This window comes from Polypterus senegalus, chromosome 1 (genome assembly GCF_016835505.1).
Source record: "Polypterus senegalus isolate Bchr_013 chromosome 1, ASM1683550v1, whole genome shotgun sequence".
NCBI classification, from domain to species: Eukaryota; Metazoa; Chordata; class Cladistia; order Polypteriformes; family Polypteridae; genus Polypterus; species Polypterus senegalus.
The window spans coordinates 156,871,088-156,886,395 of NC_053154.1; the positions used below are offsets into that span (position 1 = coordinate 156,871,088).

At 35.4% G+C, this 15,308-nt stretch overlaps 2 protein-coding genes across 7 annotated transcripts in view; both read left to right on the forward strand.

The window, feature by feature from the left end:
* The first annotated feature begins 686 nt into the window (after positions 1-686).
* LOC120537453 (receptor-type tyrosine-protein phosphatase eta-like) lies at positions 687-9,999 on the forward strand. Its single transcript, XM_039766440.1, has 4 exons — positions 687-942; positions 3,323-3,580; positions 6,989-7,246; positions 9,728-9,999. The coding sequence occupies exons 1-4, from the start codon at positions 807-809 to the stop codon at positions 9,997-9,999; spliced, it is 924 nt and encodes a 307-aa protein (XP_039622374.1). The 5' UTR covers positions 687-806.
* A 3,250-nt stretch (positions 10,000-13,249) lies between these two features.
* LOC120533822 (receptor-type tyrosine-protein phosphatase eta-like) overlaps positions 13,250-15,308 on the forward strand; it is a 51,187-nt gene continuing 49,128 nt past the window's right edge. For all 6 annotated transcript variants that reach the window (XR_005634630.1, XR_005634632.1, XR_005634631.1 and 3 more), the window contains exon 1: positions 13,250-13,404. Coding sequence is in view for 2 of the 6 variants with exons in the window: in XM_039760839.1 (XP_039616773.1) it covers positions 13,269-13,404 (136 nt within the window). In the remaining 4 variants the exon portion in view is untranslated. The remainder of the gene's footprint in view (positions 13,405-15,308) is intronic.

A 15,308-nucleotide genomic window follows, 5' to 3' on the forward strand; every position in this document is an offset into this window, starting at 1 on the left:
TTTCAGAGAAGCTATAGAATGATTTTTCAACCAGGAAATACAGTATATTGACGAGAACAATTCAAGGACGTTGATGCCTGGGACATTGTTGAAGTAGAACGGGAAACATGAAGAGATAGTTATCAATTGTTTATTTGCTTGCAGACAGTCGAGACCAGTTTACTAGTGACGTCGAAAAACGATTTAAAAATAAAAATTCAGTGTAAAAAAATATCAGAATCAATAAGCAATATGATATCACTAAAATGTTGAAGTTCAATCAATTTTAGCTTCAGATTTTGCATTGTTTTTCAGATAACCTATAGGATGGCTTTTCATCCTGGCAGGACAGTAGATTGTTGTGAAAAAGTCAAGGACATTGATACCTGGGATATTTGTGAAGTATAACGGAAAAGGGGAAGAGCTAGTTATCAATTTTTTTTTTTCTTGCAGAGACTCAACATCAGTTTACTTGTGAACGAGGAAAACCAATTTTAAACATAACAATTCAGTGTAAAAAATGAATGAATAAACAACATGATTTCACCAAAATGTTGAAGTTTCCCATCCTATGAATATTTAACTTCTACTTCAGAAATTTACATTTTGCAGTTCATAGTATACTGTAACAAGTTTTATCTGTGTTCTGTACTGCAACCGGTATTGTTTATTTTAACTCATATTTTAATTTCTTTCTTGCAACAGAGCCTGGTGCAGTTAAGAATTTAAGGATTAGTAATGTCAGCACTAGCTTACTTTCTCTCAGCTGGTTACCACCAGCTGGAAACGTTGGAAGTTACAGAATTGATGTTACTGGATCCACAGTGATGAATGTGACCACAAGTTTGACATTTGCTAATCTAACTGGACTAACACCTGGAAGCATGTATACCCTCCAAGTTGTGGCCTTGGCTGAGGACAATGTGACTGAAGGAGATGGAGTGGCAATCACGGGTTTCACAAGTGAGCACACCTATCATCTGCTACCTGTAGATTTTTTGGTTAAATCTGCATTTTCCATAAAATGGTGATAATTTTCCAAATTGCTTTTTAAAATCAAACCTTTCAATTAGAAAATGGGTTAGTTCTCCTGTCCCATTGTTTTTACTGATATACAATCCTGCAGCTCCTAATGACTCTAAAACCATGCAAGCATGATGGAACTCTGATGAAAAATTACTACACTTAATGGAAGTTTTTTTCCATTTTTTGTGTAGATTTTAAGCTAAATTTAAATATAGTAGAATTTTGAAATACACACTTTAAAAAAGAAATCAAACCTTTAATGTCATTTCTTTTCACTTAGTAGGGCCTTTGTGTTTCAATCTACGTAAAATAGATAACGTCACATTTTCAGTTATTTCCAGGAAAAGGTAGAGGTTTAATAGGTAAGCCTGGTGCGACATTACATCACTTTTGCTTACTTTTGTAGCCATATTCTTATTTTACCTAATATTTAGACATCCATCCATTTTCTAGAATGTCGTAGTACTTCCTCATTACCTTTAAATTATACATTTTAGAAGAGTAAGCAGTTACTCAGTCATTCTTATATATCTTCTAGAACTTCATTTAACTATGGACAAAAAAACCACATTAGATTCCTTTTCATTTAGTGAATTAGATTCACTTTCCTCTAGTGATTCGGTGTTTGAAGAAGTGGGCTCTTGTGATGTAATGCACAAGTATCCCTCTCACAGGTGTATAATGCTTAAAACTTGAGAGAGAGAAGGGTATTGGTGAGAATACAGAAGAAAAGAAAGGGAGGGAGGCTCATCAAACATTAGACCTACTTTTGATATGTGTTGGAACTTTTGTATTGATTTTTGTGAAGTGGTTAATTTTTTATGTTTATTTATTTATTTATTTTTTATTAGCTCACACTATATGTCTATCTTACGGGAGTATTACGATACTATATTCTGAATTTTGATGAAAAGTCATGAGGTAACTGTGTAATTAGTGATCCCCTTTGAGGTACCTTGGCCGTGAAGTACAATGTACAAAAACAAATTGGAAACACAAACGTAAATTAGAAAACCCAAAAACAAATCGAATATGCAAGAGCAAATCAGAAAATGCAAAAAGAAATTGACTATACAGTAGCAAATTGGAAATGCGGAAGCAAATGAGAAAATGCAAAAACAAATTGAATGCGCAAAACCAAATCAGAAAACGCAAAGTCAGTGAGGCCTAAATGTGTAATTTCACTGCTTTAGTGACAGTTAGATTCCTCAACAGCAGTTATTAAAGCTGACAAGCATTCCAGCTATCAATATTGTCAGTTCCTGCAGTAAAAAAGTGATCTATGTATGACATTTAAATTTGTTAAACAGCAAAAAGAAAGGTCTCAAGCAGAAAATATTGCACAAAATAGTTATATTCATATAAAGAGGAGAAACAATATAGGATCAGAAGAATCATGGGTGAAATCAGTGACTGCAAAGAGTCAGGATGTCTGAAATTGTTGAAATAATTACATTTGTTAAAAATGGAACATCTGAAGCACAATTTTACATGTTTAATTATTTGTAGGTTCAGATTTTAAAGTGGTTTTCAGAAAACCTGTAGGAAGATTTTTTAACCAAGAAGGACAGTATATTGACAAGAAATATTCAAAGACATTGATGCCTGGAACATTATTGAAGTATAGCGGGAAACGGGATAACATTAAAATTTATTAAATAGCAGAAAGAATTGTCTCAAGCAGAGACAATCACAAGTAACTGTTATATTCATATAAAATGGTGAAACTGAATTTAGGATCAGAGGAATCATGGGTGAAATCAGTGAGTACTAAAAGCTAGGGTGTTTTATATAATTGAAATAGTTAAATATGGCACACCTGAAGCACAGTTTTATGAGTTTAGTCATTCTGAGGTTCAGTTTTTGCAATGTTTTTCAGACAACCAGTAGCAAGATTCTTCATCCAGGGGGAGCAGTACATTGACATGCGGATTCAAAGACATTAATGCCTTGTACATTATTTAAGTATTATAGGAAACAGAAAGAGCTAGTTGTCCATACTTTATGTGTTTGAAGACAGTTGAGAGTTTGCTAAATGAAGGAAGAAAACAAAAAAAAAAAAATAGCTCAAAACACACGTGAGAATCATTAAACAACATGATAACAGTGCAATGTTTAAGTGTTCCATCCCATTAATGTTTGACTTCTATTTCAGAAATTTATATTGAGCAATTCATAGTATTTTGTAAAAGAGAAGTTTTATCTGTGTTTTCTACATACTGTAGTTTATAGTATAATGTGACTAAATGTTTTATCTGTGTTCTCTATTGCAATCTGTATTGTTTATGTTAACCCATTTTTTATTTTTTTGTAACAGAGCCTGATGTGGTTAACAATTTGGTGATCATTAATATCACCACTAGCTCCCTTTCTCTCAGCTGGACACCATCAAATGGCAACATTGGAAGCTACATAGTTAATGTTACTGGATCCACAGTGATGAATGTGACCACAACTTCGGCATTTGCTAATCTAACTGGACTAATACCCGGAAGCATGTATACCCTCCAAGTTGTGGCCTTGGCTCAGGACAATATGACTAAAGGAGATGCAGTGGTAATCGCAGCATTCACAAGTAAGCATAGCTATCATCTAAGTACCTGTAGATTTTTAGCCATAGTGATTCCTAATCCTGAAATTTTACTCTTACAGTGTCAACAATATTTTTTGAGAGTAAACGTTAAATTTGACAAGCATTTCAGTCAGAGTTAATGTTCGTTTCAGCAATTTAATAGTACGCTAAGTATGACAATGAAAGCTTTTGCAACAGTAGAAAGAAATTTTCTGATCAGATAATCACACACATACAATTGCTATGCTCCTGAAAAGAGCATATTCAAATTCTGAGATCAAAGCAATCATAGGTGAAATTAGTGAATTCCGGAAACTTAGGTGCCTTTAAAAAGTAAAGAACAATAATTCTAGTTCAGTTATTTTTTAAATTCAGATTTTGAACTGTTGTTCTGGCAACCTGTACCAAGATTTTTCAGTATATAATATCTCTCCTTAAGTAATAACAAAGTTTCTCAACTGTACTTGTTCATTTTGACTAGCACACCATTTAGAAGGAGTGTTAAACTGCGGTTTGACTTCGGCTTAAGTATGAAATGGAGTACTTATTAAAAAGCACAAAAAGGGTCTTAAACAAAATATCACACTTATACAGTAATTGTTATTTTCATTGAAAGAGCACAAAGAGAATGTAGGAACAGGGTAGCCAAGGATAAAATCAGTGACAGAAGAAAGTCAGGGTGTCTTAAATAGGTGAAACATCTTAGAATATACAGCTTCAGCTTAATATTTTGAGTCCAATCATTTTTAACATTCAGCCTTTGAAATATCTTGCTGTCCACAAGAACCAATAGCGATCATCATGAAATAGCACCAGGTTAATAGGAAGGTTTTAAAAAACCTAAGGCCTTAGCAATTAAATAACTGCTGCGCCTAACAGGAAAAGGTAGATATTGATGGTTTGTGGGATGGCAGGCTATGCTGACGAACTGTACATAAATCTGACAGATTCTAACCACATATAAGTAAGAAATGAATGGATAAGGCACAATAAATTAAATATAAATAATAAATTATAATAAATTAAAAAGGCAACTAATAATGGGTAAAAATTAGATTTACAGTGGAATAAATAATAAACAACAAAAATCAAGCAGTAAATGAAACATAAAATCAAGTAATATAGATGACCACTGCTGTTGACATTATCAGTAGAATAAGTAAGATAAAATAAACCTAACATTGTGGGAAATTCAGCAGTGTTAATTATATTTCTATAAGGGAAGCTAACAGATTTCTAAAAGAATACCTTCTTCAGGGCAAAACATTAAAATTGAAGTGGCTAGTCTGAATGAACCAAGAAGCTTTTTGGGAAACGAGAAATTAATAATCAGTACCAGGAGTATTATTAACATAACAGAATAACCAACAGAGATTTGCATGCATAAATAAATGTACATGAATGTAAGCTCCACAGACAAGGAATTAAGTGGTTTTGTTTTCTTTGTGGACAATTTTGGTGATTGAGTTAGTAACATAATGACACTACAGGAACCATTATGTGTTACCCTTACACCATGCATTGTACATGGCCTTCATATGCTTGTATTCATAACATCACTGTCATGATCTGATTTTTGTTTTTAAGTTTTCACAGCCATTCCTTAAACATTGTTTTTTGTGTGTGCTTTAGAGACTAAGGCATATTTTTAGTTTCAGTACGTTTTTACTTATACTATAAATTAATTATGATCTCCAGCTGTGCCATTTTGTTTTTGTGCAGACACTTCCATTTTGAGGCATGATGTGTGAATTGTTGCTGTTTAATTCTGATTTTTAACTATGACTTACCTACTAGATTCATGAACTATTTCTTGAGCCACAATTTTTGTTGTACATCTTAGGCCATATTTATGAAATTCTTGTTCACCCACTTATGACCTAGACCTTTTATTATACTTTTAATCTTCTAATTTTTTGTTTCTATGAAAAGTGGCTACCACTCTGCCTAGGCAGTATAAGTACAGGAGCCCATTCATGTAGTCATTGTAGTCATCTTTAAAAGAGCATGTCTGCACTTTGTTTTTTATTTAAAATAAAAAACCTTTTTTAGGACACATAGATTACCTCTTGAGCTAATAAATATGTTTCAAGTTTTTTTTTATCTACTTAAAGACTTTGCGCTTTCTGCTTAAAAGCCTTTTGATTTTGGTCATTGTTTACTGACCATGTGAGATTTTTCATGACTTCTCTTTAGATTCAACCTTTAAAAGTGTAAAAGACTCTAAAAATAATTAAATATTTGGTACTCACTATTGTTGCACAGGTACTGGTAGAAAGGCCGAAACATGTTTAAAAAAAATACAACTAACTGGGATAAAACAGCCCCAGGAAATAGCTAAGCAATTACAATTGTCAACCAACAGTAAAGATGCAGCAGAGCAGTAAGATTGTTAGACATTGTGTTATAGCAGCAACTCCTAGTATGGTAAGCTTCTAATTTTTGATCCAATAATAATAATCATGTTGCACTATAAGCAGGTGATTGTATGCAGATTATCTAGAGAGAGCTGGGAAAGTATAGGTTAGTATGACACCATCTACACATTATTAAAATCTAAATGAACAACATGTTAATACATACACAATTGCTGTAATAAGTACTCAAGTACAAGCTTCCATTTTATATTTAAGTGTATTAGTGCTCCGAAAATGACACTGCTAGTCTCACATTCATTGACTGTAGCAAGTGAATGTTACGTATCTTTATTCAATATAAAAAACTTGCTTTTTGTATCACACTTTACAAGTAATTTGACTTTGTAAAAATGTGCTAGTCAGGGTCACAGTGGCAGTTTGCTAAGCTGGATAGACTAGGATAGATGAACGTTTTCATACCAATAAAATCTCATGAAAAGTGAAATGCTCCTACAGAAATACATTAAGCACTATTCCTCATTTTTTTAATAACTGTATTATCTTAATGAAGTTTGAGTCCAACTGTCAAAAGTGTTTTGATTTCATTTTTTTAATGCTGATACATGTCACATTTGAATAAGAATACAGGGCACTGAAATATGTGGCAGGAAGCTTGTAAGAATAACAATAAACATTAAACATAACAAAACAATAAACATAGTGGGACAAAACTAAAGGGATGAGGCAAAATGTGTAAGTCAGAAGATCAGCAAAGCAAATGAAAACCCGAAAAACAAATTCAATTGCTCAGGAAGCTAATGATCTTGTGCCCACAAGTCTTCTTTAAAAAAACAAAGTGCATAACCTAAAAATCCTTGTGTCTTGGGCTTTTTATGGCCACTGTGAAGTCACGTTTGTGTGTGCATAAACAAGTGTAATGCACATGCACGTGCAAATACATTTTAATAACATGAAATGTCCAATTCAGAGAGGCACAAAACACCAGGAGAGAAAGGGGGCACATTAACTTTAACTTTTTTGTATTTCTTTACAGAACCCAGCACAGTTAGCAATTTAAATATTGGTAACAGCAACACTACCTCCATTTTTCTTAGCTGGTCACCACCCAGTGGAAGTGCAGCCAGCTACAGAGTGGAAGTCACTGGAGTGTCTGTCACTAACATGACCACTAACTCAGCCTTTGCTACTGTGACTGGATTGACACCAGGGAGCATGTATACACTGAATGTTTTGGCCTTGGCTGGGGACAGTGTGACGCAAGGAGATCCAGTAACAATTACAACTTATACAAGTGAGTTCATCTGCTGTATTAAGTGCTACTACATCTTTGATTGTGCTATTTCACAAATACAAGGTGTAGCAGAAAAGTAATGAGACTGGCAACACTGCAAGCGATCTGGCAACGCGCGCTGTTGTCCTTGATAGAGCACGTGTATCAGTACCCTCCCATAGCTCAGTGCGAGTTTCAACTCCTTCCGTTAACTACGTGATTTTTGTGACTGCTATTGGCGAAGTTGTGTTTTTGGTTGTGCGTCACGCAAAATGGAACAGCGGAATTTGGAGCAACGTTGTGCCATTAAATTTTGTGTTAAGCTTGGAGAATCAGCAAGTGTGACGTTTGAAAAGTTAAAACAGGCCTATGGGGAACATTCTTTATCCCGAGCTCAAGTTTTTCGCTGGCACAAATCATTTTTGGAAGGCAGAAAACACGTTGAAGATGAACACCGTTCAGGGAGGCCTTCAACTTCGAAAACCAATGAAAACATCGAACGTGTGAACACTCTTGTGAGATCAGACCATCGTTTAACATTAAGAATGTTGAGTGAACAATTAAATTTGAACAGATTTACCGTTCATCAAATTTTGACTGAACATTTGCACATGCGAAGGTCTGTGCCCAAATGGTGCCGAAAAACCTCACAATTGAGCAGAAGGACAATCGAAAAAACAAGTGTCTTGATCTTCTTGACAGAATCGCTAATGAGCAAGATTTCTTTAGTCGTGTGATCACCGGTGATGAATCATGGATTTTTGAATACGATCCTGAGACCAAGAGGCAAAGTCAAGAGTGGCACACTGCAAACTCTCCTCGATCAAAGAAAGCTCAAATGAGCAAATCAAAGATCAAATCAATGCTGATATGTTTTTTTGACAAAAGGGGAACCATCCACAAAGAATTTGTTCCTCCAGGACAAACTGTCAACCAACTTTTTTATAAAGACGTCCTTGAAAGGCTCAGAAAAAGGGTCATTCGCATGAGACCAGACATTGCAGACAAATGGATGCTCCATCATGACAACACCCAATGTCACACTGCCCTCTCCATAACAGAATTTTTGACCTCAAAAGGCATTCCTGTGGTTCCCCAGCCCCCTTATTCACCTGACCTCAGTCCGTGTGACTTTTTCCTAAACTGAAAAATGTCCTCAAAGGACGTCATTTCGGGACTTTAGAAAACATCCAAAAGAGTGTAACGGACATGCTGAAGACCATACCGGTTGAAGACTTCCAGCGCTGCTACCAACAGTGGGAACAACGTACTTTGAAGGGGATAACATTGATGTTTGAAAAAAATAAAAACTTTGGTAAATAAAAAATCAGTCTCATTACTTTTCTGCCACACCTCGCAAATATACTACTTGCAAATATACCACTTGCTGCTGGTAACATTGTGTAGACTAGTGCATTTGTCTCATAGTCTGAAATAAATGGAAAGAAACTGAGGTAATATTACACATACATTTAATAATGTTATTTAGTAAAGATGTTCTTAATGTTTGGGGTGTGGTTGCACAGAGCAAGGACTCCTAGTTGGTCAGTATCTTCATTGAGTTTACATGTTTTCCTCAAGTTTCAGTGGATCAATTGTTATGAATAAGCATGACAAGCTCCATTGCACTGCACCACACACTTTTAAGAGTATTTATGCTAAACAACATGGTTAAACGTAGAAAATGTAATATAGGATTTAATATATTAAACAGTAATGTTTACTTCCAATTTAACTTGCCTGTCGTTTTTGCTGTTTTTGTATTTGATCAATCTGATATAAATGCAAATATAGTATATATAATTCTATGCATAATTGTTGTGATAAATGCTCTAGTGACTGCTTCCAAATTTTTGAACAGTTTATTCATACTTTGAAAACAAGACTTTTGATCTCAAATATGTTGGCCTGACTAAGTAAAATGTATGGTTGCTTGTTTAATTTTCTCCACTGATTTATTGTGTGACTATGGGCAAGTCACTAGGACAGTATTCACCTTGAATGTTTAACATCACTTTATGTCTTCTCAAGCAGGTTAAGGTCATAGTGACAGCCCATCTAAAGTGGACAGTCTGGTTTACTCCAAATAACTGAATACATATTTCACACCAACAAAATATTATCGTGAATGACTGATTTAACACTATTGAAATATAATGCAATATCAAAAAATATATTTTTCTATTTTTTTGATAATGTTATATTTTGTCTATGACTCCAGCTCTGCTTATAAAGATTGTTTGATTTCATGATATTGATTCTGATGCCGGCTTGATTTTATAAGACACGTAATGTAGGCAAGATACTTTGAATATCTGACAGATGGCCAACAAATGGTGTGTGAAGTTGGTTCTTATGCAGCTAAAAAATGGGCCACACTAACTTTGTTAATTTGCAATTATAAAATGCTGGAACTAAGACATTTTTGTACTGTATAGACTTTACTTTCACTGTAATCTATTTTGGTTGCCTTAACTTTAATTTCTTTATATTTTTCAACAGAACCCGGTACAGTTAGCAATTTATATGTCTCTGACATCAAAAGTACCTCCATTTCTCTCAGCTGGTCTCCCCCAGGTGGAAATGTGGCCAGCTACAAAGTGGTAGTTACTGGAGCAACAGCCACCAATGTAACAACAGCCTCAAACTTTGCTATTGTAACTGGACTAACACAAGGGAGCATGTATACACTGAAGGTTTTGGCCTTGGCTGGGGACAATGTGACACAAGGAGATGCAGTGACAATAACGGCTTATACAAGTAAGTTCTGCTAGTTATAATTACTACCCTTTTCTGACATTCAGTCTAACAAAGTGTTTCTCATTGGTTTTCCTTCTCAATCTATTTTGGTAGCAGTTGCCAGCTTGATCAGACTATATATTGTTATTGTTTGAAGGTTTAGTGGATTTTCTTTCCTAATGACAGAATTAGTGCCATCAATTTGCTGACTTTTGTCAGAACTGATGATTTTGCTTGCAATGTGGTGCATTATGGTATGATCTTAGAAGGCACATGTGTCAAGCTGGCCAAAACGTATTGAATATTGGGACCAGAATAGATTTTTCTTTGCTAAATTTGCTCATTTTACATCCACTTTGTTGAGGAAATACATTTATATTCTTATATCAGATGGTGTTTTTGCATTCTACACTTTTTACTTTTTAGTTTATGTTTAATTATATTATACTAGCAAAATACCTGCGCTTCGCAGCCGCAAAGTACTGCTTTTCAATTTTTATTAAGAAGAAAAGAAAACCTTTTTAAACTGAGGGAAAATATACCAATAATCATTTGTTAAGGATTTCTTTGTATACCAAGTTGTCAGTTTGGCACTCGGTTGTAATATGACCAAGCTGTGCGAGCTTACTCTTGAGCATGCAACGTATAGTTGGCCATGTGAAAAGCAATCTTGCCTCAAATCAATGCCAACCTTTTGTAGGGTCTGTCCCTGAGACTTATTAACTGTCATTGCGAAGTAGAGCCTTACTGGAAATTGGAGGCATTTGAATTGAAATGGGAGATCATAGGGTATAACCGGGATGCGAGGAATAAAAACTCTCTCCCCTGAGCAACTGCCAGTAAAAATAGTTGCCTCAATTAGGTTCTTTTGCAGACACGTGACCTTAAGTCTTGTGCTGTTACAAAGTTTTGGTGGCTGTAAGTTTTTCAGTAACATTATTGGTGCCCCAACCTTCAAAATTAGATTATGCTCAGGAGTGTCTGGAGGATTCAGAGTGTGGAGAATCTCTAGCGACAGCGTGTCTATTAACTTGTGGATTTTTCTGTGAGCATTTGGCGGCAGCGTCACGAAGTTGTTTCCAAGACCGCGTTAGCGGAGCTCAGTTCGAGCTAAATGAAGTGAATGAAATGAAGTGAATGGGAGGGGAGATGATGATGTGACTCCCCGACCCGCCTTAACTCTCAATCCCTCCACAAACATACAAACAGTCTCTCGGATCTCAACTCTACTTTATATAAATCAGTAAAGGAGAGGACTAAACACTAAGGAAAAAGAACGGCAAGACTGCGTCAGCTGCGGAGTTCAGCTTGGAGCGAAATGAAGTGAATGAAATGAGGTAAATGGGAGGGGAGATGATCACGTGACTCCCCCACCCGCCTTAACTTTTCATCACTCCACAAAAACAGTCTCTCGGATCCCAACTCTCCTTTATATAAATCAGGAAAGGAGAGAGGACTAAACACTAATGAAATAAGAATGTCAAGACAGCGTCAGCTGCGGAGCTCAGCTTGGAGCGAAATGAAGTGAATGAAATGGCGTCAATGGGAGGAGAGATGATCATGTGACACCCCCACCCACCTTAACTCTCCATCCCTCCACAAACACAGTTTCTTGGATGCCAATTCTCCTTTATATATATATAGATATAGTTGCAATATATGTTAAGTACATGTGAATATATTTGCACCGTTTATAAATAAGATATTCTTTCTGTTTCTTTACCTTGCTTTCTTTCTTTCCTGCTTTCTTGCATTCTTTTGTTGAACCAGCACCATCATGACTATTTTTTTTTTTCTAAGTCTGAAGTAATGTTTGAAATCATTTCAGTGCAATGAACATTGTCCAGACTATTTCCCTTTGCAACAATCCTTTCCTTTGCTATGTAATATGCCAAGTTTATTTTAACTTAGTGTTCAGACCTTTTTGAATCATTATTCGTGTCTTGAAACCTTTTACTACCACAGATTCTTTGGCACATTTGCTTGCAGCCAATACACTGTCACAGCTTGCTGCATGTCATTTGCTGTCGGTAGTGTGCTGTTAGATTTTCACATTTGAAACTCTGTGATCCTGCCATAAAATCTGTTTCATGGGCTAAATGAGGCTTGCTGCAGCAGTACTTGCATATTATCATGTCTTACTCCTTCTTCATCTTTTGGCTGCTCCCATCAGGGGTTGTCACAGCAGATCATCTTTTTCCATATCTTCCTGTCCTCTGAATCTTGCTCTGTCACACCCATCACTTACATGTCCTCTCTCACCACATCCATAAACCTTCTCTTAGGCCTTCCTCTTTTCCTATAGCCTGGCAGCTCTATCCTTAACATCCTTCTCCCAATATACCCATCATCTCTCCTCTGCACATGTCCAAACCAACCAAAAATTCGCCTCTCTGACATTGACTCCAAACTGTCCAACCTGAGCTGACCCTCTAATACAGTAATCCCTCCTCGATCGGGTTTGCTCCAAACCCCCATGATGGGTGAAACCATATGTTTGTATGGTTATTTTTATATATTTTAAGCCCTTATAAACTCTCCCACACTGTTTATAAATATTCCCTGCACAGTTATACAGCATAATCCCTTTGTATTCTCTTAGATATTAGGTAAGATTCATTGAAATTATGTATGTAAACACACTGTTTATATACAGTAAAACCTAAATATTATTTTAAAGATATAGAGTGTCTCCAATATCACATATGTTACAGCCATTATGACAGACAGGCCACTAGCAATAAATACGTACAATGTAAGAACAATTGTATACAGTAAATGTGTGTACAGTGACACTAAACGTGCGCACATGTACTAAGTACTGTAAGTAGAAAATTAATTATGGTTACTCACCAACAATGACACGATGACTTGTCCGATAACGATGATTTTAATTTTACTGCACAACAAAGGAGAGAGTTACAGCCCTTCTAAAGAAGCCTCTTCAGGCGATTGTGTAGCACCACTGTTGTTTTTAATCCGGCAGTCTTGAATCCAAATCCCTAAAGCAGATTCCATCCAGACTACTGCCTTATTACATCCACTTACAACTCGTTTTGCACCCTGGTTAAAAGGACACTGCGGCAGTAGATCTTATATTCCTTTCCTACTTTTTAAATAAAAAGAATTGTAGCCTCATTGATGGTGTAATGGCGTCCTACAGCGGTGTAGCTTTTCCCTTCCTTCAACAAATCCAAAACGTTTACCTTTTCGGCAATCATTGACGCCTTCCGTTGGCTTGGGCACGCCCAAACCGTGGGACTTCGGCAGCAATGGCTAAGTTAATGTTACTGGATCCACAGTGATGAATGTGACCACAACTTCGGCATTTGCTAATCTAACTGGACTAATACCCGGAAGCATGTATACCCTCCAAGTTGTGGCCTTGGCTCAGGACAATATGACTAAAGGAGATGCAGTGGTAATCGCAGCATTCACAAGTAAGCATAGCTATCATCTAAGTACCTGTAGATTTTTAGCCATAGTGATTCCTAATCCTGAAATTTTACTCTTACAGTGTCAACAATATTTTTGAGAGTAAGCGTTAAATTTGACAAGCATTTCAGTCAGAGTTAATGTTCGTTTCAGCAATTTAATAGTACGCTAAGTATGACAATGAAAGCTTTTGCAACAGTAGAAAGAAATTTTCTGATCAGATAATCACACACATACAATTGCTATGCTCCTGAAAAGAGCATATTCAAATTCTGAGATCAAAGCAATCATAGGTGAAATTAGTGAATTCCGGAAACTTAGGTGCCTTTAAAAAGTAAAGAACAATAATTCTAGTTCAGTTATTTTTTAAATTCAGATTTTGAACTGTTGTTCTGGCAACCTGTACCAAGATTTTTCAGTATATAATATCTCTCCTTAAGTAATAACAAAGTTTCTCAACTGTACTTGTTCATTTTGACTAGCACACCATTTAGAAGGAGTGTTAAACTGCGGTTTGACTTCGGCTTAAGTATGAAATGGAGTACTTATTAAAAAGCACAAAAAGGGTCTTAAACAAAATATCACACTTATACAGTAATTGTTATTTTCATTGAAAGAGCACAAAGAGAATGTAGGAACAGGGTAGCCAAGGATAAAATCAGTGACAGAAGAAAGTCAGGGTGTCTTAAATAGGTGAAACATCTTAGAATATACAGCTTCAGCTTAATATTTTGAGTTCAATCATTTTAACATTCAGCCTTTGAAATATCTTGCTGTCCACAAGAACCAATAGCGATCATCATGAAATAGCACCAGGTTAATAGGAAGGTTTTAAAAAACCTAAGGCCTTAGCAATTAAATAACTGCTGCGCCTAACAGGAAAAGGTAGATATTGATGGTTTGTGGGATGGCAGGCTATGCTGACGAACTGTACATAAATCTGACAGATTCTAACCACATATAAGTAAGAAATGAATGGATAAGGCACAATAAATTAAATATAAATAATAAATTATAATAAATTAAAAAGGCAACTAATAATGGGTAAAAATTAGATTTACAGTGGAATAAATAATAAACAACAAAAATCAAGCAGTAAATGAAACATAAAATCAAGTAATATAGATGACCACTGCTGTTGACATTATCAGTAGAATAAGTAAGATAAAATAAACCTAACATTGTGGGAAATTCAGCAGTGTTAATTATATTTCTATAAGGGAAGCTAACAGATTTCTAAAAGAATACCTTCTTCAGGGCAAAACATTAAAATTGAAGTGGCTAGTCTGAATGAACCAAGAAGCTTTTTGGGAAACGAGAAATTAATAATCAGTACCAGGAGTATTATTAACATAACAGAATAACCAACAGAGATTTGCATGCATAAATAAATGTACATGAATGTAAGCTCCACAGACAAGGAATTAAGTGGTTTTGTTTTCTTTGTGGACAATTTTGGTGATTGAGTTAGTAACATAATGACACTACAGGAACCATTATGTGTTACCCTTACACCATGCATTGTACATGGCCTTCATATGCTTGTATTCATAACATCACTGTCATGATCTGATTTTTGTTTTTAAGTTTTCACAGCCATTCCTTAAACATTGTTTTTTGTGTGTGCTTTAGAGACTAAGGCATATTTTTAGTTTCAGTACGTTTTACTTATACTATAAATTAATTATGATCTCCAGCTGTGCCATTTTGTTTTTGTGCAGACACTTCCATTTTGAGGCATGATGTGTGAATTGTTGCTGTTTAATTCTGATTTTTAACTATGACTTACCTACTAGATTCATGAACTATTTCTTGAGCCACAATTTTTGTTGTACATCTTAGGCCATATTTATGAAATTCTTGTTCACCCACTTATGACCTAGACCTTTTATTATACTTTTAATCTTCT